Source organism: Zonotrichia leucophrys, chromosome 2, assembly GCF_028769735.1.
Source record: "Zonotrichia leucophrys gambelii isolate GWCS_2022_RI chromosome 2, RI_Zleu_2.0, whole genome shotgun sequence".
NCBI lineage: Eukaryota > Metazoa > Chordata > Aves > Passeriformes > Passerellidae > Zonotrichia > Zonotrichia leucophrys.
The window spans coordinates 149,015,257-149,039,877 of record NC_088171.1 but is presented as its reverse complement, the minus strand read 5'-3'; the positions used below and the strand labels follow the sequence as shown (position 1 = coordinate 149,039,877).

At 45.3% G+C, this 24,621-nt stretch overlaps 3 protein-coding genes across 7 annotated transcripts in view; 2 read left to right on the top strand and 1 right to left on the bottom strand.

The window, feature by feature from the left end:
• Window positions 1-11,491, top strand: part of AGO2 (argonaute RISC catalytic component 2) — a 56,357-nt gene extending 44,866 nt beyond the window's left edge. The window contains exon 19 of the mRNA XM_064706731.1: window positions 42-11,491. Within this exon, the coding sequence (XP_064562801.1) occupies window positions 42-150 (109 nt within the window). The 3' untranslated portion in view covers window positions 151-11,491. The remainder of the gene's footprint in view (window positions 1-41) is intronic.
• Window positions 11,492-13,435: 1,944 nt separating this feature from the next.
• CHRAC1 (chromatin accessibility complex subunit 1) lies at window positions 13,436-15,966 on the bottom strand. Its single transcript, XM_064703631.1, has 3 exons — window positions 15,721-15,966; window positions 15,009-15,135; window positions 13,436-14,276 (listed from the first exon to the last, which is right to left on the bottom strand). Exons 1-3 carry the CDS (start codon window positions 15,856-15,858, stop codon window positions 14,131-14,133), a joined length of 411 nt encoding a protein of 136 aa, XP_064559701.1. The 5' UTR covers window positions 15,859-15,966; the 3' UTR covers window positions 13,436-14,130.
• Window positions 15,967-20,755: 4,789 nt separating this feature from the next.
• Window positions 20,756-24,621, top strand: part of TRAPPC9 (trafficking protein particle complex subunit 9) — a 453,504-nt gene continuing 449,638 nt past the window's right edge. Inside the window, exons 1-2 of one of the 5 annotated variants that reach the window (XM_064706725.1) lie at window positions 20,756-20,874; window positions 22,874-23,477. In XM_064706725.1, coding sequence (XP_064562795.1) covers window positions 22,894-23,477 — 584 coding nt within the window. In that variant the 5' untranslated portion in view covers window positions 20,756-20,874; window positions 22,874-22,893. Of the gene's footprint in view, window positions 20,974-22,873; window positions 23,478-24,621 lie in introns of all 5 variants that reach the window. The other 4 variants (XM_064706726.1, XM_064706729.1, XM_064706728.1 and 1 more) reach the window with 4 other exon arrangements.

The following is a 24,621-nucleotide window of genomic DNA, read 5'->3' as shown; positions in this document are numbered from 1 at the left end:
AACCTGTTGTTTTTTGTTTCCCCCCCTCCCTTCTCTTCCAGTGCTGAAGGCAGCCACACTTCTGGCCAGAGCAATGGCAGAGACCACCAAGCACTTGCCAAGGCAGTCCAGGTGCACCAGGACACGCTGCGCACGATGTACTTTGCTTGACACCTTCTCGTGTTCTGCGGCTCCGGACAAGGCAGAGTTGGATTCACACCAGACCAGCTGCACTTAGACCAACAGATGCCCCAGCCCAGGGACAGCCAGCAATGAGTGATGCATCTTTTTTCCTTTCTTTCCCATTTGCGAGGAAGCCTTCCGTCCAGAATTTCAGACTTGATCACAAACTGCGTTCTTGTACCAAACCCCGCTGTTGTCGGAAATGTGGTTTGCCAAAAATCTCTGAGCTGCTTGGTATAAAACAGACCCAGATTTTGTAATTAAATCAAGAGCTGCAATCTCAGGGCTTAGGGAAGATAAACAAAAAAAACCAAACCAACAACTCAACCCACAAAACTCCTCATTCAGTTTGCTGTTCATTGAGTTGCTTTTGATAACTTGGAAAGATCTAATTCATAGTAAGGTTTGATGAGCTAAAATGCTGTGAATCAGCTTTTAGTACAAAGAAAAGCAAAGCATTTTTTGAGTATTTATGAAGCCTTGATTATTCTAAATGCATTTACAAATTTTTTATTTTCCAAATAAGAGCGTGACAAAATTCTGGTTTCTAATTGTCTTATAAAGATTATTCTCAGATTATTCTCTGTGTGTCTAAGGACAAATGTATTTTCTGAAGCTTGTTCTTGAATGTTTTTTATTGTGCTGCATTTTAAAATGTTTTTCATAGACTAAAGATGGACTTAAAAAAACAAAAAAGAAAATAGTAAACCTGTACCTAAGCTTTTAATAGCTCCAGTTAGATTGACAGAAGAAAATGTGCCATTTAAAAAAATTTCTAAAGATTTTTTTAAAATCATACTGACAGCTAACTTTAGGATTTGTCATACAGGACTGTGACACTTACTTTCCAAAGTCTCTAAAGAATACGGGTCTGTGGTGTTAAATACAGTACAATCCTTTTTCACTGTTGTTTGAGTTAATGTAAATTTTATATATGTTTCACAGTATTAATGTGATAGACTAGATGCTATTATTTATTTTTATTTACTAAGGAGTGCTCATTATACTTCTGTTAACATATCAAGAATGCTTTGAACTTAGAAAGTAAGATCCTTTTTGTGGGGACATTACTCTTCAAATGCAAAAAAAAAATATGCAATTGATGTGGTGAGAGGAGAGAGATGCAGCCAGTGTCTATTGTAGCTTGGGATTTGCAGAAAGGCTTTTTCAACACAGCAGGATTTACCTCTGCGGTTCAGACGCACACAAGACCAACATCCTACATCCATACAAGCACAAAACAATTTGTATTTTATTTATGTGTTGAGTAGTGGTGAAGCAGGAGCTCTGCTAGAGGAGAGTGGCTCGCTGGAAGTTAGGCACAAGTCAGAGAATCTATGCAGTAAAGATAAAAATGAGGAAACTGAAGTTTACTTAGGGAGGGAGGTGAAGTTCTCTTCATTATGCATAAGATCTGTAGGAAAGGTGAGAATTTTGCCATTCTCTTAGGAGAAGCATTAATTAAAACTGATAATTATGAGACAGATGCTTCTGTTAGTTTGCACACTGGATTCATAAAAACCATAACACACATGTAAGCCATTGCACTAATGACAATGCCACGAGCAGGTTTAGGAGAAAATGGAAAAAGCCCAGGAAAGTTGTTTATGCTGACTTGATCATGTTTGTTTTTCCATGGGATAAGTGAAATAAGATGCTGAGAGGCAGGTTGGAAAACCTTCATTCTCCTCCACTGATGGATTTTGTTTTGTCTTTTCCCTTTTCTCTGGGCTGCTCAGTCTCTGTTTGGACACTTTACCTCTGGCCACTGGGATGGGCAAGTAGCTTTAAGCCATGCAGAGCTCTGGGCCACAGAGCAGCTCAGCTGCCACCAGGTGGTGTTGGATAAGCTAGAAAATGCCCAACCTTTGCTGCATCAAGCCTTTTTTAGGTACATAATTCCAGTTCAGATCTTCACCTTGTAGCAGTGTGTGAGTTGTCAATGTTTTGTAGGTGAAATGTAAAACCTGTTAACAGAATAATCATATTTGTACTATTCTGATTGGGTGATTAGGCTGCTGGCTCAGAGTGTCTTCTTGGTCATAGCTCTATAAATTCAGATTTGTGTAAATTTGAAGCAAATCCTAGGTAGCATTGTCTGTCTTGCTGTGTGCCAGCGAGGTTGTACCTACCTCCCCTCAAGCTGCAGATCCTCCCCGTGGTGGGTGTCTTGCACTTCTCTGTGTTTCCTTCAGAGCTTTCCTATTTCAGTGAAGATATTCATTTGGCAGAGTTTTATATAAGAATTATTTTTGTATGAATTCTTCTTATCAAATAGGATAAAGATCATCCATTTTAAGGCATCATTTAACTTATTTGCTGTCTGTTATGCAGAGACCTCTTGGATGTGAAATGCATCCCCCTCTTTCCATGCAGATATGGGACAGTGGAATTGTACAGGTGATCAGATGGGGTGGGGAGGGCAGGATCTGGCTTGACCTCAAATCTCATTTCTGAAGCAGCCTGGGACTGCACTGCATCCTATTTAAGATATTTCCTTTGTGAGAAAAGGAGTTTCAGGCAGGCCCTTAATCTGAGAGTAGCTGTTGTTTGTGGATCCTCTTGGAACAAGCAGAAATTATGTAGCTTTCCTTCCCTAAGTATTAGGAACTTGGGATGTTTATGTGCATTTCAGGACATTTTTACCTTTTACAGACCTTTCTAAGCCTCTAATACTGCTAATTATTTATGCCTTGTGATTCACAGAAAGACTCCACAACTGGTAAAGTTGTAAAGTAGGTCTGCATTTATTTGGTGATGGGCAAATTGATTTCTAACCCTCATGTTTCACTTGTGTCTTCCTGCTTTTCCCTCCCACCAGTGGTGAATTAGTGAATAATTTAAAGCATTTAAAAAAAATACTGATTAGGTATATACCTTGTGAAGTACAGCATGCTGGCAGTGCAGCACCTCTTTCTGGGAATATTTCTAATATAAATTACACATTCAAGAATGTCTCCTGTCCAAAAAAACCTGCCACAAGCACATAAAATCCTAGAATTATTTTTATTCTGTACCTCCCACATGTCTGGTATAGAACAGCAACATCTCAGGTCAGCACAAAGCTCAAGAAGTCTCAGTCTGCCCCAGGCTGTGGTGGAGCAGTGCCAGCTGAGGTCACAGCTCTGGGTCTGGGTCACTGTGCAGATCAGCTCAGCAATAACCAAATTTGTGCCACCCTTGGGCACTTGGGGCGTTTTCCAGCCCGTGCAGAGGAGTCCCATTGCACAGCCCCCCAAAACAGCATCAGCAAATCTGAAATGCTCCTCTCGGGAGGTGACAAGTACTGTCAAAATACACAAAATACTTTAAAGTTTGTCTTTTTTCCCCTGATGTGCAAAATCTAATGCAATAATGAGGTTTGCTTGGTGGTGGAGATTTCTGCTGCAGTGGCTGAACAGAGTCACCAGTCCACTCCATCTGTTCCAGCCCCAGGAAACAACTGAGCTGATCCTGAGCAGCAAATCCTGTGGGAGATGCTGGAGGGAGGTGGATTTGTCTCTGCTTTATGTGGCATTTTAGACAGCCCTATGCAATTTAACACATGTTGTGTATGCACTGATGTACAGAGTGAGGTCACTTGTTTTATTAGAGCTCCTTTTTTTGGCTTGGCTTGCTTTAGAATATTTGACTTTGTGAATTACAATCAATGATCTTCCATGTTCCACAGGAATTCCCTTGTTTCTTGATCTGTCAGGTAGCAAATCCCTTTGATCTCCATCCAGGCCCCCAGGCAGGGTTCCCTGATTGGCAAAGCAAGAAGGTTGTGAAGGTTTGGCTTTAATTCTGCCTCTCTCAATAACTCCTACAGCCTTTGTTGTAACAGAGTCTTGTTCTTGTTGGATCATTTTTATAACATAGGACAAGAGGTTTTTCCACAAGGATTATCAATCTAAAACTTCTGGAGAGGAGGTGTGAGGAGTTAAAGTTTTTTTTCCTGACTAAAGGCTTTTGATTAAATAGCAGACTCAGTCAAATAAGCACCTCTGGTGGCATAAATAACCCGTAAGGGACTTTTTTTTTTTAAATATATCTTTTACTCATTAACTAAAAGAATGTAAGAAGGGTTCTCAGTATTTTTCACACTTGAGACCAGTGTCATTAAACTCACTTCTTTTCCTGGTTTTGTAATATTCTTCTCCTACCATAGTATCTCTCTTTGTGTGGCTTTCCCCATTCCCAATGCAGGGCAGTCCTTTGTTTTGTACTTTTATATTCCATTTGGTCACATGCTTCTTGATGCACACATGCCATCTTTCTTAAGGAAAACTTCAAGTAGAAGGTAATTGCACTGATTTTTGGGTTTTTAAAATTCCCTTTTTACTGTAAGATTTTTTTTCTGCATCTGCTGTAGCTGTTTGAAAATACTGTAAATAGTGCTCTGCACAGCAAGTACAGAAATGCTGGGGATGCCATTCCTTGTTCTATTTTCCACAATACTGCCATGTTTTCCAGTGCTGAGGTGGGAGCTTTGGTGTTAAATGCTGTTATACTCTGTGTGCATTATGGTATCAGTGCAAGAAGGGCACAGTTGCTGTGTCACAGTGGAGATATTTAGGGTTTGTGTGAATTTATAAACATTTCTTCCTTCTCTCCTCTGTTCACATTTCTCCCAGACCACAGAGATGCAGTTTTTCAGCTCTCACTGTGCTCATTATCTGTGCAAGGTTCAAATGCCAATTTTGGTATCAGTTTGATGCCTGATGGCATTAATGTAATATTTGAATTATCAGATGTAGCTCTCAAGGTGTTCCTTGCTTGTGTGATTCTTGTGTTGTAGAAGCAGAATCCTTGGATGTGGCAGAATTAGTGGAATGACAGGGATTTGGATCCAGTTATGATGTCTTGCTGTCTGTGTGGGACTGGGCAGGGCAGAGGATGTGTCAGTGCTCTGAGCTGCCCTTGGATCTCATCCATCCATCAGCAATTGCCTTTTGCTTCCAGAACCCCCAGGGACAGGACAGAGCCCACCTCCAGCCCCACTGGCTGATGTTAGGGCGCAAACCAGCAAGTTCTGCCTTCTGTTTCTGAGGGCTGATGACTGGAAAGATACATTTCTGAGAGGGTTTAATCCAAATTGTATGGGCAGGGGGTGCTGTGTGTGCTTGGTGTGGCACAGAGCTGTTTAATCCCATTTAGTGTTTCAGTTGCTTTGTCAGAGTTGTTTCTTTGAAGTGTTAATTTGAATGTAATTGCTTGGCCAAATCACTACAAAAGTGGCTTTGGAGGAATCTTTAGTTTCAAAGCAGGTGCAGTTCTAGGCTACCTCCTGTATTCCTTCATGGGAGAATTAATTGAAGTGAAATTCCCCCTAAGCAGCCAAAATGCTCCCAGAGGGATGGGGTTTGTGCCATACTGTGATGCTGGGGGGCTGCTCAGCCTTCCAGGGGCATCCCTGTTACTGAGAGGGTACCAGGCCTGTGAAGGGGCACATCTGGCACATCTGCTTCTGGTCAGGGTCACTCCATAGTGCAGCTCCCTCTGTGACCTGTCCCAGTTTCTATACTGTTGTTTTCCAAATGAAAAATGTTTCTGTACTTTACCTGTTGGCCAGAAAGTGTCAGGTTTTCTCTGCAAATGACATTAAGGTGCTTGAAATATATTTTGAATCTGAGGCAAAAAATATGTATTGGATTATTTTTTTAGTGTGTTTTTTAGCTAAGGTGACGTTGACTGTAAGAATGAAAATACTTTATTCCCTGCTCAGAAAATTATATAAAATGTGGGGGAAAAAAACCAAACCAAAACACCAAAAAGCAACCCCAAACCTGAGTATGTTCATCTGGGGACTGTTAAGTGTCAGTTCTGTGCAAAATCTTGGCAAAAACTCAACCTTGACATCAGTGCATGTGGACTGAGGGTACTTCAGGTGACCTGAAATGAAACTGTAGAAAACTGTGTTAATGCATCAGATTTTGTTTACAATTATTCCAAAAGCTTCCTCATTCCAGAACAAACCACTCTGCTGACAGAAATACCTGTTGGAGCACATTGTGTTGTGTGGTTTCATAGCAGTGTTAAAGTTGATTTTTATTTACAAGTTACTGAGCTTTCTGCTGTGTGTTTTGGCCTGTCAGAGTGAGTTTCTTGGGATTCTGTGCTCCTTGTGATTTCCTTCCCTTAATCTCTGGCCTAGACACTAATGAAGCTCATCCATGGCAGGAGGATTGCTTTATGTGCTGACTTTGTGGAACCCAGATTTTGCAAGTGACTGAATAAACCATTTGGGTTTATTCTGTAAAATCCTGTCAGTTTGGTTCAGTTCTCAGTCATGATTTCTCAAAGCCCCCCAGAAGTGTGAAGTGCAGGGTCAGTGGCTGCTCTGGAGAAGATGTTTCACTACATTGTGCACTGCAGATTGTGGACACTATTGCTGGCAGGGCTGGCACTGAGCAGAGATGCTGAACAGCTCCTCTGTCATTGGTGAGAGCAGAGTTTTGTGTTTTCCAGACAAGGCAGACCCAGGATCATCAGGAAGTTTGGGGAGTGAAGGATCTCAGTGCTGGGTGCTGCTCATGCCCCAGAGAAGAGAAACCCTGGGTACCCCAAGCCTTGGGGAAATGAGAGAGGAAGGAGGCGAGACATTTCCTTCAAAATTGCCAGTTTAGGGACTTGTTAAGGTGACAGTTGAATTCTTAGTTTTCCTTCTGGCTCCTCTGCAAGTGCCCCTGAGAAATCCTGCACCCTGCACCCATCTGCTGGCCCATCCAGCAGGGGAAGGCTGCAGGGAGCTCCCTGGGTTGATTTGTGATTTTGGGGAGCTCTGACTTGGCTGGGGCTGGGCCAGGGGCGCTGCTGGATCTGGAGGGATGAGAGGTTGGCAGGAGTTCCTGTGGGAGTTCTGCAGGAGGCAGCCCTGCAAACCCACAGCACCAGCTGCAGCCTGTGCCTGCTCCTTCCTCCCACCTAAAACCCCCCCAAAAAAGCAATTCCTTTGGATTTGTCCATGTGCTGCCTCAGCAGATCCATTGTAAACCTGCCTGGGGCTCCCTGAGGAGCCTTGGCTTGCAGGGCAGTTCTGTATCAAGGGGAATGATCCTTTCCATGGGGCTCTCAGGAGTGCACAGGTTTTAGTTGTGTTTTTTCCCCACATTTTGGATGTGCTATTGAACCACAGACTTGAACTTTGTTATTTTTTTTCCTCCCTTCTTTAAGCACAACTAAACCACTGCTCCCTGCTCATCAGCAGGGATTGCAGATGCTGTCTGACCTGGGAGCAAGCCTAGGAGTTGTCCCCAAAATATAAATTTAAACTTTTCTGGTAATTTTATAGGGTTTTTTGGGTGTGCTTGGCAAGCATGAATGGTGCACAGGTCAGCAGGCAAGCTTGGGAGTGTCTAACCCCCTGGCTGGTGCTGGTTGTGTTTGCTTTGTTAGCTTAGATTTCCTGTCAGAAAAAAATAAATAATGTGGACTCTTTTCTGTATTTATCAGCTTTTCCTGGTTTTAAAGCCATGAATAGAGGAAGCTTCAGTCATGCTGGTTTTTGTGAAATTGCACATTTTTTATGTACTTGACTCAAAGCAGATCCTGTCTGGGCTCTATGGGCACCCCAAAGCTGCTGGGGTTGGGTCAGACCTCTCCTGTACCAACATGACATGCAGTGAATTTTGTTTCTAGATTTCAGCAAAGTTCTGCATCAACTGTGAGGTGCTCAAACCTCACTTTTATAGCACTGCTTCTATGCTATTAAAAATAAGGATTTGACCCAAAGTTTGTCATTCCTGAGAGATTTTCTCGTGAAACTTAAAGACTGAGCCCTTCAATGCTCATCTCATTTACAAATGACAACTTCATAATTGCATTTTAAAGAAAATAAGAGAAAAAAAACCCAAAAAACCATCAAAAGCCATTAAGGAGTAAGTTTTACATTTATCTTGGAAAATCAAATTTTCAATGAGGTGCAATGGGGAATTACATCTGGCAAAGTTCTGTGCCATCCTGAAGAGTGTTACCACTTCCTTTCTGTAGTTTGTTGGTGAAGTTTAGATTTTTTAGATCTGAGTGTGTCCCTTTCTGTATGGGTGCACACACATGTGACAGGACAGGGGACAGTGTATAGGCTGTCTGTAAAAGATACAAAGGCAGTATTTGGCTGGAAATAACAAGCACAATTTCCCTGGCTTTCGCAGTATTTTATTGTACAATCACAACGATTTCAGCATTTAGGGCAGTTGATAAGTAAAGATCCAGCCCCAGATTTCTGTGCAGCGGAGTGGTTGACTTGATCTTGGGAGGGCAAGATGGAAAACAGAATGTATTGATTAAATCTATTTTTTTTTTGCTTTAATTTTGGTACATTGCAAAATTAACTGACTTTATCTTTTAAGGTTTTAATCGTTTAATAGTTTCAAAAATTCTTTTAATATTATTTTTTATAAAATAACTGAAAAAAAGAACCAAAAATCAATCCAGAAGCTTCCATATTGTAAATGTTCCTTCCAATCAAAATGCTTTTGTGACCATTTAAAGTTTGTTTGGTTTTTTTTTGAGGAGAAAAGAAAGCTATGATGTTAAGGTTGTTCCAAGTGGTACTAAGTGTTTGTTGAGTAGTGTTGTGTGTGTGTTGCATCTCTGTGGAACTTGTGCTTGCAGTATAGAAATGATTGGTGCTGGCTGGGTGGGAGTAGCACTTGTAATGCAGAGCCAGGCCCAGAATTGCCCTCAGCTGGTGAGCAGGGCATCCCTGGCACTCCTGGTTTGCCATGGAGTTGTGGCATCACCTGGCAGTGCTGGGGGGTCACAGGGCTGGGATTCACCCATTGCTCCTCTCGCTGCCCTGGGTGGGCACCTGTGTGATGCTGTGTGGCCAGGCCACTTTAAACTAAGCCTTAACTCAATGCTAAATGTGTCAGATTCCTCTCTCAGAGCATGCAAAAATACTGTTTAACTACAGGAGAGTTCCTGTAGAGTTCAGTGTTAGCCAAGGCAGAAACAAGGGACACCTGTAGCTCTGTACTGTGATGCCTCTTTGGGCGCTGGCTCTCGGCCATTCCTCTGGCAGCTGGCCCCAAACAGGCTTTCCCAAATCCCAGCTTTGTGTTGTCCTTGTTGTCAGACCTATTCTCCTCCCTCCCCCTGCCAGCAAATCTCTGCCTGAAGGAGGATTGTGATTTAACACTTCAAATTTTACAGCCCAGAAAAAGCCATTCTTGAATTCCGTGCTTGCTTTCGGGTAGGTGCCATTGCTTCTACTTCTTATGACTGACATAGGATCCTTAAAATCCTTAAAACATTTTAAATAGAGGCAAAAAAAAAAAAAGTGTTGGGGACCCAGCTTGCTTTTGTTTTATTTTTTTTCCAATTTGGATCTACCTCATGTAACCAGTTGGGTGCTAATTACTCAAATTGTCAAGGAGATTTGGCAAAGGGGACCAAACCCACCCCATCCGTGGCCCAAACCCTTGGGTTCTTGTTCTGAGACAACAATCTTGGATTTGAGTTCTATTCTTTGTGCCTTTGTGTTTTTTTCTCCCCAGTGCACAACAATCAAAACTCATCTTCCTGATTAAAAACAGCAGATGGTTTTTAACTGCGACACGAAAAACTGAATTCGAAAATATTTTTTGGTGTAGCAAGTTTTAAAATCAAGTATCACAGCTGACCTAGGCAAAGAGAAATAGCCAATAAAGAAAGTTTTGGAAATGTTTAATCCTGACCCCAGATCTCTACATCTCTGTGTCTCTATATATGCACATAGCACAGGACTTTGTGTATGTGTGTATATATAAATATAAAAAGAAGGGATACACATGTAAGGGTGAGGGAATAAAACATCACTGACCTTTCCACAGTTTTGTATGTAACAGTTTACAACTATGTGTAAGTTTTTTCTACTATGTGAACCTTTTTTACTCAAAAAGAATTCCTTTTTGGAAAGCTTTAAGTTGTGATATGCTATCATTTTTTGAAGTTTAAAAAGTTTTTTAAAAATCCACTATTTACCAGTACCTACTACAGAGGGGGAATCTTTGCTGTAAAATTGTATTTAGTTTAAATATTAAAAGAAAAAAAATCTATAAATGGGATTGTAAAAGTGCATTCCATCATGGCAGGACTTCCCAGCTGTTTCCTAAGGCTTTCTGTTGCAGAGACTCTTGAGCAAAAGGAAAATGCCTCTGTTCAGTGTTTTTATAAAACTGCTCCATCAGGTCTAGACTTAAGCTATATTTTCTAAAGCCTAATCATCCTTTAATATGCTGCAGATAAATGATCAGCATGGTTGCACTTTCTCAGTAATAATGTTTGCCCTGCAATTGGCTCTGATAAGGACTTTAGTTTTTTAACAAAACCAATCGTACTTTGGGCAGAAGGTAATATTTATATAGGTACCTCAAGATAAAAAAAATAAAAAAGAGCCTGAATATGCTGCATTTTGTTTCTTTAACATTTTTCATGTAGCATTTATTTGCTTTTCTGGTTTTTTAGGAGATGACTTAGCTACCTGTTTGCTTTGGGGGACCCCAGTAGTGTTTTAGGCCGTTGTTTTCTCTGGATCTCACAGAATGTAGAATCCTGCCTTGGGATCCTGCAGGAGTTTGGGGTGGGATGTGCCCTGCAGTGTGTACACACGGGGAGGGGGACCATGGAAATTTGCTTTATAAACTTCAGAAAAGGAGGAAAAGGATACTATATTCCTAAAACAGACAATACATGTTCCTAATTCTTAATTATGGTTTGTGGGGTTTTTTTTGGGCTCGTTCTGCTTTCTTGACTCTTTTCTCAAATATGAGTGTGGAAAGGGGCAGTTGATTAGTGGGGGCACACAGTGACCAAACCTGCCCCACTGGTGGGTGTTTTGGGGGTGATTCCCCAAATCCATGGGTAAGAGCAGTGCCCCACATTGGAGCAGGACCCTCCTGCTCTCTGCCTGCTCCCTACTGCAGGTCCACCCTCGACTCCTTCATTTCTGAGTCAGTGAAAATCTAAAAATGTGCAGAGATGGGGAATTTTTGTTGAGAACTGTTGAAGGAAGCTTCAAAGGCTGTGAAATTGAGCATTTATTGTCATGTTTTTAAGCTTAGGTGGGTCCTTTTCCAAGTTTGTTTTACAGCGTGCAAGGTAAAATAGTTTGCACTACTTTTGCAATAAACTCATGAAAAACCTAACAGGTTCTGTTCTGGTTTCTTACTGTATATATACAACTAATACTAAAGATTTAGCATAGTGTTTTTCACCTCAAAACATAAGACTTGTAACAAGCTCAGAATGCTGTAATTCCTGACAAAATAATGATGTGAATGATATTTTATAAAGTTATTTTGTATGGTGTCGATTTTGTTTTGCCTCATAGTATGTCAATAAAATAAAATTCCTCATCTTTACAAGATATAGTTTGATGTCTTTTCATTTAATTTTTGGGCATTTTCTGTAGTTACTTGTGCACTGTGAGACTCTGCCAAAATCTCTGGTCCATTGCTCTCCCTTGCATTTCTCCCCTTGTTTGTGTTTGGATGTTTCCCTGTGCTTCCACCCTCCCTGTGCCTAGCCAGGCACAATCCGTGCTGCTTTATCTGCTTCCAAGTTGTAATCCTGGAATTCTTTTGGGAAGATGAACATTTTGGAAATCACATGCCTGAAATTCTTGGTTTTTATTTTTTTCTTTCTGAGTGAATCCCTACAGTGATCAATTTTTAAATGAAGAAAATGTAGCACCTGGTGGTGACTATAAAGCATCCAACAGAATTGCAAGGATGCCAAGGAGCTTCCTCTGGGAGCCCAACCCTGCAGACACAGATTGGTTTTACTCAGTAAATATGAAATACTGTCAGAGCTGTCTCTTCCCTTTATTTTTTCCATTGTTTTTTTGAAACACACTTTGAATTGGATGAGGTTTTGCTCTGGGTCAGGCTCTTGGGGAAAACAAATAACCCTTCACTGGTTTGATGGCAATGAGCTTTGGCAGCTGCAGGGCCTTGGAGAGGGCTGTGGCAAATTTTGGCAGCTCTGAAGTTCCCATGGAGGATTCTGGCTGAATGAATCCAAAAGGGTGTGCACATTCTTCTGGGCTCAGGAATTCACAGAGTATGTTCATCATCCCACAGGAAACTTCTGAGAGGGATGAAATGTGGTGATTTATGCTTACTAACCACAGTTCTTTTGTCATTTTGGCACGTTTAGGGAACTTCATGTCCTTTGAGCTGCATTGGCTGGGCTGGGGAGGGGTCTCACAAGCTGGTGTTGTGGGGGGGAAAATGATAGAAACACCTATAATCCAAAAGTGTTCCTTGGCCTGTGATCCACTGCCTAAAATCCCAGAACATCTTAAACAGGTCAAGATACCTTGGTCACTTTTGAGGAAGCTCCTGTTAAATGATGCAGTTTGCACAGAGGGAGAAAATAGGATTAAAAAGCTCAAGGGCTGAGGAATAGACAGTGAAGTCACTGAAAAGTTGCTGTGATGGGCAAAACAGATGTGACTGGAGGGAAAATATCATTTACTGACAAATTAGGTGGAATTAGAACATCTTCCACCCCTTTCCCAGTCCCTTTTCCCTTCTCCCATGGTGCAGGGATGGGGCTGTGCTCAGACCCCTGAGGGTTGTTTGAGGATTTTCCTCTCTTTGGTTTGACCCATCCATGGTTCAGGTATTTGCTTGTTGCCCTCATCCCTGTTTCTGATATAAATTCACTGTGCAAATTTGTGCTGGTGGATCTTTTTTCTTTCTCAAAAAACTGGCACCTCCTCCCCCCACCAGATTTCCACACTCAGTTTTCCACCCATCTCCATGCACTTTTAATAATAAAAAAGCACAAACCAGCTCTTGGAACAATGGTTTGGTTCTGCCTTTACACTTGGGAATTTCCCAGGGATCCAGCCCCACTCAGCACTCACTGCAGAATTCCTGGTACAATCTGATTTTCATTTATGGCAACTTCAGGAACATTTCTTACAGTGCAGCATCCTCTGCTCAGTTAAAACAGCAGGGGCATTTCTGGTGTGGCTCAGGAGCTCTGCCAGTCCCTGGCCCTACCTGCCTAAGCTTTCTTAGAATATGGAATGTGCTGGATTGTGGATGTGCTGGAGCTCCCTGCTATGTTTTAAGAGAAGCTGAGTGTGGTTGTGCCTGTTCAGTTCTGGTAACTCTTAAACATGCCCTTGACACAAATTCCTGGCTGATTTTGGAGTGGGAGGTTTTTATTACCTGTTAAACATTCCCTTGCTTACCTGGGGCTTTTTTCACCCCTGGGGACAGATCTTGGTCACTTCTCTCTCTCAGACATTGCCACACTGACCACATGTGTGACTGAAACTGGAAAGAACTACAGGAAGTTTCTGCATCCATTGTCAAGTTTTCATACAAAACATTTATTTTTAAAAGTTGCATGTAAAGTTCCACACAGGATGGTTGCCATTCCTGTAGTACAAAAAGAAGAGCAAACCAAAACCAAATGAAAAATCCATCTCTGTCACTCACATGGTAAAGGAGCTGCTCTTTCTCAAGAACCCACAATTAACAGACTTCAATGTGCATTTTGGCAAGAGACACTGCAGAACTGGAGTTCATTCAAGAAGAGGGTTCTGGATGCACACATTTACATAATTTCCTACCCCATTTACCACCACAGCTACAGAACCACCATTAGCTCTTGGGATGGATCTCCTCCTCTCCCACATGGCTGCTTTCACAGACTTTTTTAATGGACTTGGTCCACTTCTGGAGCTTTTGAACTGAAAGCTGCCTGTAAGAAATTTTCAATTTGGGTAATGATTGTCTGACAAAGTCATTTCAAATCACCTGACCAAGCTCTGCTGTCAGGTTTGCACTGTCTCTTCCTACCCCACTGTGTTTCTGAGGGAAGAATTCCATTCTCCAACGAGTATAAAGTTCAATTTCTAAACTTCTTAAAGCAAAAGCAGATGGCTCAGTGTAAAAATACATCCAGCATCTGGATTCTCAGTCACAAAAATAACATCCTTTATACAATAGAAAAATGGATCAACTATGAAACAATTCTCCATTGGCCTTAAGATCCAACACTGTCACCAACAGCTTCATCTTCATCCTCTTCCTCCTCAGCCTCATCATCATCTTCCCTCACTTCTCCATCTCGCTTTTCTTTTTCAAGCATTTTTAGGTATTTGCTAGCTAGAATCTTCTTTGGCAAGATATCTGAAAGGCAGAATTGCTGCTTTTATTATCTATTTCAATACTTGCATTGCATTGTTAATACTGTTGTATCCAAACCACTGAAGAAATGAAGTAAAAAAGAAATATTAATATTTTTAATAAACCTTAGGTGAATAACCAGGTAAGTCAGCCTGACTCACACACTGCTGTAAGAGTAGGAGGGAGTTACCCACTTATGGCACAAGTAACCAAAGATAAGGACTCTATTTCATGACTGATTACTGGCAACTTTTACTGTCTGCTGATGTAAATTATTTGATATAAAACAGAGTGCTCAACTGCCTTAGATCCAATGAGCCATTAATATAAAATCCAAGTATCAGTAAAAATGTGTGTGTGTATCTAGAAGCATAGAGGGACCATAACTTATAGATTCCTATGTGTCATTTTTCGTCCACATAACTTCTCACCTAAAGATGCACAATACCCTTCTTCCACAGGCTGAAAGCTTTCAGATGGAACTGCTGCAATTTAGGAAATGCTAAAGGCAATATCCTGAGAACTGTATACAGTGTAACTGTATAATCTAGAGGGAGCAGAAATATCCCCATTCACAAAGAAATGTTTTCAGGGAAGTAGTTTATGAATTCCAGTTGAATGCTAACCAGGAGATCAATGACCAGTAGGAGAACTGGGTTCTCACAAAACAGAGCATTAAGAGCAAGATTTTATTTTCCAAAGCAGACACTGGATTTACCCTTGTGTTAGCAATACCTGCAAGGAACTGAAAGGTCTCACACTCTTCTGCTGTATGAGACAGGTCAGTGTACGTCAGAGCGTTCTTCTCCTTCCCTCTGCCGTGTTTGTAGGAGTATGTAGCCAAATACTGAACAAAAAGCTCCTAAAAAATGAAAACAGAAATTAGTAATAGTCAGACTAAGAATTCAAACATATCATTGATCCCTATCTAAAGGCAGAAGCACCATATTTAACTGCACATACACTGAGTGCAGAGACTGATTAAACGTCAGTACCTGAAGGGAGTCTACAGAAAAGACAGAGAGAGACTATTTACAAGGGCATGTAGTGACAAGACAAGGGGGAATGGCTTCAAACTGACAGAAAGCAGGTTTAGATCAGATATTAGGAAGAAATTCTTCCCTCCGAGGGTGGTGAGGCCCTGGCGCAGGTTGCCCAGGGAAGCTGTGGCTGCCCCATCCCGGGAAGCTTCCAAGGCCAGGCTGGACGGAGCTTGGAGCAACCAGGGACAGTGGAAGGTGTCCCGGCCCGTGGCAGGGCTTTGGAAAGAGATGTTCTTACAGGTTCCTTCCAACACAAACCATTCTGTGATTCTAGACTCGGGATGCGGGCAGAGAAGGGGAGCGGGAACCCGGCCCGGGCCGCGGCAGCGCTCCGAGGGCAGAGGCCCCTCAGCCGGGGACGGGAGGCGCGGGGGGCCCGAGGGCAGGGCAGGCTGAGCCGGTACCGTGGCCTTGGCCGTGAGGAACAGCGCGTCCTGGTTGATGCTGGACACCTCCGGGGAGCTCTTCATGATGACACGGATCCGCGACAGGGGCAGCGACACCAGACGGTGCTCGGTGCCGCTCAGCCGCGCCGCCGCCATCTCAGCCCGTCCCAGCGGCAGCGAGGGCACGGCCCGCCGGGAGCTGTAGGCGGCGGCTGCCGGGACTACAGCTCCCTACAGCACCGGGACTACAGCTCCCTACAGCTCCTTACAGCACGAAGATCTGGACTACAGCTCCCTAGAGCACCGAGATCTGGACTACAGCTCCCTACAGCACTGGGACTACAGCTCCCTGCAGCACTGAGATCTGGACTACAGCTCCCTACAGCACCGGGAGCCGCCCGCAGCCGGGACTACAGCTCCCTACAGCACCGGGAATACAGCTCCCTACAGCACGGGGAGCCGCCCACAGCCGGGACTACAGCTCCCTACAGCTCCCTGCAGCACCGGGAGGGACTCGCCACCTATCCGGACTACAGCTCCCTAGAGCACCGGAGCCCGCACAGGGACCCGCCTCCAGCCGGGACTACAGCTCCCTGCATCTCCCTGCCATACAGGGACGCTCACACAGGGACGCTCCCTCTGCAGCAGCCCCGGCCCCGCCGGCGCTCTCCTCCCCGCCGCGGGCAGACAGCGGGCCCGGGGATACCCGGGCGAGCTGAGGCTGCGGCGGCTGCGAGTTCCTTCATAGAATCACAGAAGCAAATAGGCTGGAAAGGATCTCTGAGATGATCGAGTCCAGCCTGTGACCGATCACCAGGTGGCTGCAGAGTGATAAGGTCACACCTCTGAGTTTCCTTTATTCCAGGCTAAACAGCTGCACCTCTTCAGAATTGTGCTCCAGCCGCTTCACCGGTGTTGTGTCCCATCTCTGGACATGCTCCAGGACCTCAGTGTCCTTCCTAAATTGATGGGCCCAGAGCTGGACACAGCACTTGAGGTGTGGCAGCCCCAGAGCCCAGCACAGAGGGACAGTCACTGCCCTGGTCCTGCTGGCCACACTGGTGCTGGCACAGAAGCTCAGGAGGCCTCCTTGGCCAGCTGGGCACATACCGTCTCATGTTCAGCCACTGCCAACCAGCACTTCCAGGTCCTTTTCCACCAGGTCATTTTGTGCTGAGCAGCTTTCCAGTCACTCTTCCCACCTGGGTGGGTTCCTGCTGCCCCAGGGCAGGCAGGATCAGCCTTGGGGCTTCCCCTTCCTCAGCTCTCATCATGGCCCCTCAGCCCCAGGCTGGCACAGGAGGGTGGGGAGCTTGTTTTTAATGGAAACTGGGCATCTCCTGTGTGTATCCCGATTACAGGCCACTGCTCACAAAGCTGTTAACTCAAGCTGTAATTACAGGCTGCTCAACACCTCTGCAGCTGTAGTGCAGCACCAGGGAATGTGTCTGGTCATCCTGACACTTGTCAGAGCTGTGGGGGAGGTATGGAGGGCACGTGTAGGCTATGAAGTGATGATGGGGCTGTATCTTCATTATTAACACATTCCCCACGTTTACACTGTGGGCCTGCTGCATAGGAAAGTTGTAATGTGCTTGTGGATGGGGTTTTGGTGCTGGGAGTGTTTGCTCCAGAAGTTTGCCTGCACCTGTTTGGGTAAGAGCTGCAGGGTGAGTGAGCACTTCCAGAAGTGATGACACATTGTTTGCATTAATTCATTAATGGTTTCAATCAAAAAGTTTCCAGTATGCTTTACAAACAACATGCCTGATGGTTTGTGTTGGTAAGAAATCTGCTAAGGCCACTATATAATCTCCACTTAATATGAGAGAGAAGAGCAGACGTTTTCCAGAATACAGAATAATAATTCACAAGGAATTTAGGGGAGAAAGGAATGTACCCACAAAGAATCATTACATGGAAAACACAGGGAGTTTATTGACTGAATGTTACTTTTTTATACAGAATTTGCCAAGTACATAAGGCGAAGCCTGCAGATGATACTGATTTATTGATAAAATATAACACCATGAACAGTTGGAAGTGCAAGGATAACAACAGTATATGATAAATTCCAAAATTCCTGCATTTGGGGACATAATTTATAGTTAGCTATTGCAGATAATCTCTATCTCTTAGGCTGTATAATCCTTTTGAGATTATATTTTATGTGAGCCATTGTATGTGGGATCTCAGCACCCCAGGACTGAGGTGCCGAGCCACCGAGACCACCCTTGGGGGCTCGGGAGTCCTGGAATGTTGCCAGAAGTGTCTGGTGGCTGGACTTTGATCCTACACGGGAGACGACACCTGTATGAGGATAGGAGGACTTCACCGGGGTGAATGGTGAAGGGATTAGTTAATTAGAGGGTGAGACACAGGGTTTAGGATTTATGTACAGGGGGGTTTAGAGAAGTAAGATGGAGGAATTGGGGCGTGTCCTGTCCTTCTTCTTCTTCTTCTTCTTCTCCTCCATCTTCTGTGATGATGGTGGCACTTTGGGATTGGTCGTTACTGAAAGTGCACCGGACAATAAAAATAAAAAGGATTGGGGAAAAATGATAAATATTGTACATGTAACCATGGGTATAAAGATAGGTGACTGTCCGGAGGACTACACAGTGTGCTCATGGCTGACTGCTGAGCAGACCTCTGTCGGGCTGAAAGAAAATCTTTTAGATAAACAATTAATAAACATAAAAACAGAAAGAAGAACTGAAGCCTCTTCTCGTCTTTTGATACGCGGGCTGCCCCAAGGCCACTCCGGGCCTTTCCAGGCCCTTCAAACAGCCGAAAACTGACAATTGTATGTATGTTATATATGAAAGGAAGCACAAATATCCTGAAATGCTGCCTGGATGTCTGGAAGGATTGGTTTCTTTCTTCATCCTTATTGTCTTGTGACATCTTGTGGAGACAGCTGACATTGCTCCAGCACATTTCTTAAAAATACTACTGGGGTATCTAATTATTTCAATATACAAATAAACCTCATCAAACTGCCAGAATTTCTGAGGGCATTGAGCATGGTGGTGGGAAGACACAGGTGAAGGACCCTCTGAGCTCCTCAGAGCTGCTCTTTTCCCCTGTGCCAGCTGAGAGCTTGGCCAGGTGTAGGTGCCTCTGTGAGTCACTGTGTCCCAGAGAAGGGACAAAAGGAGCAGGAGCTGCCCCTGGCAGGAGGGGAGGCTGTGAGTGACTGGGCTGAGCCCTCCCCATCCCTCCCTGGCCCTAAGGCCGTGCTGCTGTTGGGCTTGGTCAGCTTCTGTCTGAGACTCTGAGGGCCAGCTGGTGCTGCCATCTCTCCAGCTCCTTTCCCTCTGGGAACTTTTGTCCATTTTTTAGAAGATAACTGAAGGTCAAGGCTAAAGCTTGTTCAGTTCATTTTATGCTGCTGTTTTTCCTCATGTGTCAAACTGGGGAAAACCAAGAGGAGCAGAGAGACCTGCCTGGAGCCCACAGCTTGTGCCACAGTGGCTGAGGAGACCTGGAAAAGAGGTAAGGGTTACTCCCTTCTTCCAAGTAACAAGTGATGGTACAAGAGGAAATGGCCTCAAGTTGTGTCATTGGGAGGTTTAGATTTGATATTAGCAAAAATTTCTGTACCAAAAGGGTTTTCAAGCATTGGTACCATCTGCCAAGAGAAGTGGTTGAGTCACCATCTCATAAGGGATATAAAAGCCATGTAGATGGAACTCTTAGGGATATGGTTTAGAGGTGGCCTTGGCAGTACTAGGTTAGACTTGATGATATTCTTTTCCAACCTAAATGATTCTCTGATTCTACCTAAATGCAATTGTTGATCCAGATTTTTCAAACACTGTGAGTTCTATTGAAGTTATTTTGTTGGAGTGCCACTAGTTTAAGTCATGGCATGGCCCCTTATGAAAGGCTGCAAGAAGGTCCCTGGACCCTTCTCCAGGATGAGCAACCCAAACTTTCTCAGGCTGATTCCACAGGGGGGCACTTCAGCCTTCTGACTTCCATGGCTTCCTCTTGACCTGCTCCAAGAAATTGTTTGTGTTGGGGACTCCAGACCTGGATGAAGCACTGCAGGTGAGGTCTTACCAGAGCAGAGCAGAGGGGCAGAACCCCCTCCCTCACCTGCTGCCCACACTGTGGGATCAGCCCAGGACATGTTTGGCTTTCTGGATGCAAGTGCACACATGGCCAGCTCACATCCAGCCTCTCACACACCAGCACCCGCACGTCCTTCTTGGTGGGGCTGCTCCCAACCCACTTATTCCCCAGCCTGTGCTGATATTGGGGTTTGGTTATCCACATGCAGCATCTCACACTTGCATCATTAAGGTTCCCACATCCTCCACCAGAAATTCACCTGAACTCTCATACAAGGCTCATTCTTCTGGATTTTTTGTACTTCCAGAGTCTTCAAGATTTTGCCATTTAAGCTACGTGACTGAGAAATCCTCTCAGAGGAAGATCTCTCTCTTCTTGATGGGGCTCAGGAGGGACCTCATCGCTCTCTACTATTACCTCAAAGGAGCTTGTAATGAGCCGGGGCTGGCCTCTTTTGCTGTGCCAGCAGTGTGAGGACCAGTGGAAATGGACTTAAGATGAGAGAGGGGAGATGCTGATAAGAAAAAAAAAAAATTGTTCGGGTAGTCGGGTATTGGAATACACTGCCCAGGGCGGTGGTGGAATCACCATTCCTGGGAGGGTTTCAGGTGAAAACCTGAGTCTGGCGATGTGGTTCAGGGGTTACAGTGGCACTGCTGGGCTGACAGTTGGACTGGATGATTCTATGACACCAGACCAGTTTCGGGATTTGGGAATGCCAGAAAGGCTCACTTCGTTCTAAGGGCTTAGCTAGAGCCCTGCAGGTTTTCATACACAGTCGGCTGAAGTTCACCAGGTGAATCACTCGTTCGTCCACTCCTGTTTTGCGTTGCTCTTGGAGCAATGCCTCGTGTTCACAGGCTCCCAGTCCCTGTAGAATCCCCGGGAGCAGCACCGCGGACGACGGCGGAAAATCGCCGCGCTCCCCTCACGACTCTCCCGCCATGGCCCGCCGCGCATGCGGGGCGGAGCGGCCATTGCCGTCAGTTCCGGCGGCAGCGGGGCGGCTCCTGTCCCGGCTGTGAGTGCCGCTTCCCCGGTTACCGCCCGGCAGCCGCGTCCCCCTGTGCTAGACCGGCTCCCGTCCCGGCTGTGAGTGCCGCGTCCCCCTGTCCTAGAGCGGTTCCTGTCCCGGCTGTGAGTGCCGCTTCCCCGCTTACCGCCCGGCAGCCGCGTCCCCCCGTCCCGGCTGTGAGTGCCGCTTCCCCGCTTAGCGCCCGGCAGCCGCGTTCCCCTGTCCTAGAGTGGTTCCCGCCCGGGCTGTCAGTGCCCTTTCCCCGGTTACCGCCCGCCCTCGCTGCCCACAGACCGGCTCCTGCCGGCAGCCGCGTCCCCCTGTCCTAAGTGGTTCCCGCCCGGGCTGTCAGTGCCCTTTCCCCGGTTACCGCCCGCCCTCGCTAGCCAAAGACCGGCTCTTGCCGGGCTGTCGGTGCACCTTTCCCGGTTGCCACCCGGCAGCCGCTCCCCCAGAGCAGCTCCCCCGCGCCTTTCGCTGTCCCTGACGGGGCTCAGGGGGGTGTGCGCCTCCACCGCGCCTCTGCTGCGCTTGGCTCTTCTGCAGTTTATTCCTTTTCCCTGCTAAACTTGGCCGGCTCGGGGACAGGGAAAGGGGGGAGCTCCCAGCCGCTGCGGCCTCTGCTGGGGGAAGTGGCAGGACGGTGCTGCTGCCCTGGGAATGGGGCTGCTGCCCTGGAATGGGGCTGTACCCTGGGAATGGGGCTGCACCCTGGGATGGGGCTGCACTTTGGAATGGGGCTGCACTCTGGGGATGGGGCTGTATCCTGGGATGGGGCTGTATCCTGGGATGGGGCTGTATCCTGGGATAGGGCTGATCCTGGGAATGGGGCTGTACCCTGGGAATGGGGCTGTACCCTGGGATGGGGCTGTATCCTGGGATAGGGCTGATCCTGGGAATGGGGCTGCACCCTGGGAATGGGGCTGCACCCTGGGATGGGGCTGTATCCTGGGATAGGGCTGTATCCTGGGATAGGCTGATCCTGGGAATGGGGCTGCACCCCGGGATGGGGCTGCACCCTGGGAATTGGGCTGCACCCTGGGATGGGGCTGCACACTGGGGATGGGGCTGTATCCTGGAATAGGGCTGTACCCTGGGAATGGGGCTGCACCCCGGGATGGGGCTGCTGGGCAGTTCCCGGGCAGTGAGGTGGGACAAGGGAGCTACAGTCCATAGTTGTGAGGAGCCTTTCCTCAAGGCAGCTGTTTCTCTGTCACCTGTGTCCCTGCGAGCTCGGAACTCGTTGTTCTGCTTGTAAAACCAATGGTGTCGAGTCTAAAGCTGGGCTGAGTTTGTTTTGTTTTGTTTTGTCCGTGTGTTTGTTTTTGTGGAGGTTTGAGGTTTTGTTTGTGTTTTTTTGGTGGTATTTACAGTTCAGGGCTTTGGACTTGAAATTCATGAAGGGATCTGAGGGGTCCAGGAGGTCTCAGGCATAAAAGGATTCAGGGATGTGCATCTTCATTCAAGACTCAGCTGCAGTGCAGTAATTTATTTTAGAGAGCTCAAGAGAAAAGGGATTCTAAATACTTAAATGTTAAAGCAGAAAACATTGCCTGGTCCTTACCTGTGTGTGTTTTGAGAAGGCAAGACTTTGCTTTTCCTCAAAAATAGGTGTTCTGGTCCTGATTTTCCTCTGCTTGGCCACATGTGAACACTGACAGCCTGTATAAAGTTTGGCGATCGTGATTTGGTGCCTGTTTACACCTTACCCCACACAATTTTGCATATTTCCCCAGTAAAATGGGACTGAAGAGCCTGAGTTTGACAGGCTGTCCTGAGCTGGTATTTCTGCCCAGTGGCTGTGGTAGAGACTTGTGTAGCTGCACAGGGAGTGAGATTCACTTGGAAAGCCCTTATTTACAGAGTTTTATTTGATAAGTGACTGAAAGTACTCCTTGTGCACAGTGTAATGTCAGTAGGTTGCATGGTTGAAGATTTAGTAAAATAATGAAAGAAACAGTGGTATTGTAGCACATAAATTCAGGCTGCAGAAATGTTTAGCATAAAAGCCCCGGTTTGATTCAACAACCCTGTACACTTCTGAAGGTTAAAAAATAATCTGCATTTTTCTTTCAGTAGCCTGCAGCTGATGCAAAATGAGTGTTCCTGACTACATGCAGTGTGCTGAGGATCATCAGACCCTCCTGGTGGTGGTGCAGCCCGTGGGCATTGTCCCTGAAGAGAGCTTTTTCAGGATCTACAAGCGCATTTCGGCTGTGAGCCAGGTGAACGTGCGCGACTCGCAGCGAGTGCTCTACATCCGCTACAGGCACCACTACCCCCCGGAGAACAACGAGTGGGGCGATTTTCAGACTCACCGCAAGGTCGTGGGGCTGATCACCATCACAGAGTGCTCTTCAGCCAAGGAATGGCCTCAGACTTTTGAAAAATTCCATCTTCAGAAGGAAATGTATGGTTCTACTCTGTATGACTCCCGCTTGTTTGTCTTTGGGCTTCAAGGAGAGATTGCAGAGCAGCCCCGCACAGATGTCGCCTTTTATCCCAGTTATGATGAGTGTGAGACTGTGGAGAAGAGAATAGAAGATTTTATTGAGTCCCTCTTCATAGTGCTGGAGTCCAAGCGTCTCGACAGAGCCACTGATAAGTCTGGAGACAAGATCCCCCTGCTCTGTGTCCCTTTTGAGAAGAAGGATTTCGTAGGTCTGGACACCGACAGTAGGTAAGCAGCTGCTTTTGTCAGCTCACAGGTCTTAAAAAACCACATCTGTGGCACTTGCCAGCCTTTAGGATAAGCCTATTAGAAAGGACAGGGTGAACCTTGTTCCAGCAGAGCTGTGCCCTGATCTTTCTGTGTCTGCTTGCTGTAGTTTTAAGAGAATTTAATGTGTAGTGTCATTGTATTTGATGTTCTGAGCTTGTTTTTATATATACATTTAATTGATGAAGCTTATCAAATAGCAGGAAGAAGTCACAGGAGTGGTTTGACAGATTCTGCTCTAATGAGACTTTTTGCTGGAAAGCTTCCAATGTTTTATAGATATACAATATTAATAAAAAAATTCAGTTAGGATCAATGAAACTTTTTATATCATGTTGAGTAGTAGTTGACTATCCTACTTACTGTATTTTTTCTCTTGAAACCTCTGTCTACTTTTTCATTCTATAGACAATGGCTGTTTATTTTGATAATGAAGTCCAGCATCTTTTCCTGTCCTTCTTTGTTTCATGTAATTATTTGTTATCACTTTTTACCTGTCTTGTTTTCTTAACTGTTTGGTTTTTTGTATGTTAGAGTTTTATCCCCCCATTTTTCCTTCCTCCTCATTTGCATATTCATCTGTCAGATTTGAGTGTTGCATAGCTCCTCTGCAAGGGATTAGTAATTCTGGCTTGATAGCTACAGGCAGGTGCAAAATCTGTTTGACTCTGCTGTTTGCAGTCAAATCCAGTGGATGGAAGCATCCACCTTTTGTCCTGGCAGAGACAGAGGTGGGGAAGCCCTATGAAAACTCAGGAAATAGTGGTGTTCATATCAGAGGTTTTTATTGTGTGTCAAAGCTCAGAGGTGTCCAGGCAGGTCTGTAAAGCTTTTAGATCAAATTAATCAGCTCTGCCTGCATTGCTGGTCCTGGCCTTGGAAACAGGAATAAAGCATTCCAGGTTTCTAATTAGTTTGAAGCTTTTGTTAAATTATCTGTGGTGGCTTGAAGGACCATCAGTACCTCATTGACCTGCTCCTCTTTGGTGAGCACTTGAACTGGCTCTGACTTGTTGGTCCCTGTTTGTACCCACACTATTCTTCAGTTATCACTATGAATTACTGTGTTACTGCTTTTTGCACGTGGGTGGTAAAACTGAGAAGT

Coding starts and splice junctions, on each gene's coding strand:
- CHRAC1 (XM_064703631.1), bottom strand. CDS start 15,858: ATGGCGGCGGCGCGGCTGAGCGGCACCGAGCACCGTCTGGTGTCGCTG. Junction 15,136..15,720: donor TCCTCACGGCCAAGGCCACG/GTACCGGCTCAG, acceptor TTCATTTTTTAG/GAGCTTTTTGTTCAGTATTT. Junction 14,277..15,008: donor GACCTTTCAGTTCCTTGCAG/GTATTGCTAACA, acceptor TCTGCCTTTCAG/ATATCTTGCCAAAGAAGATT.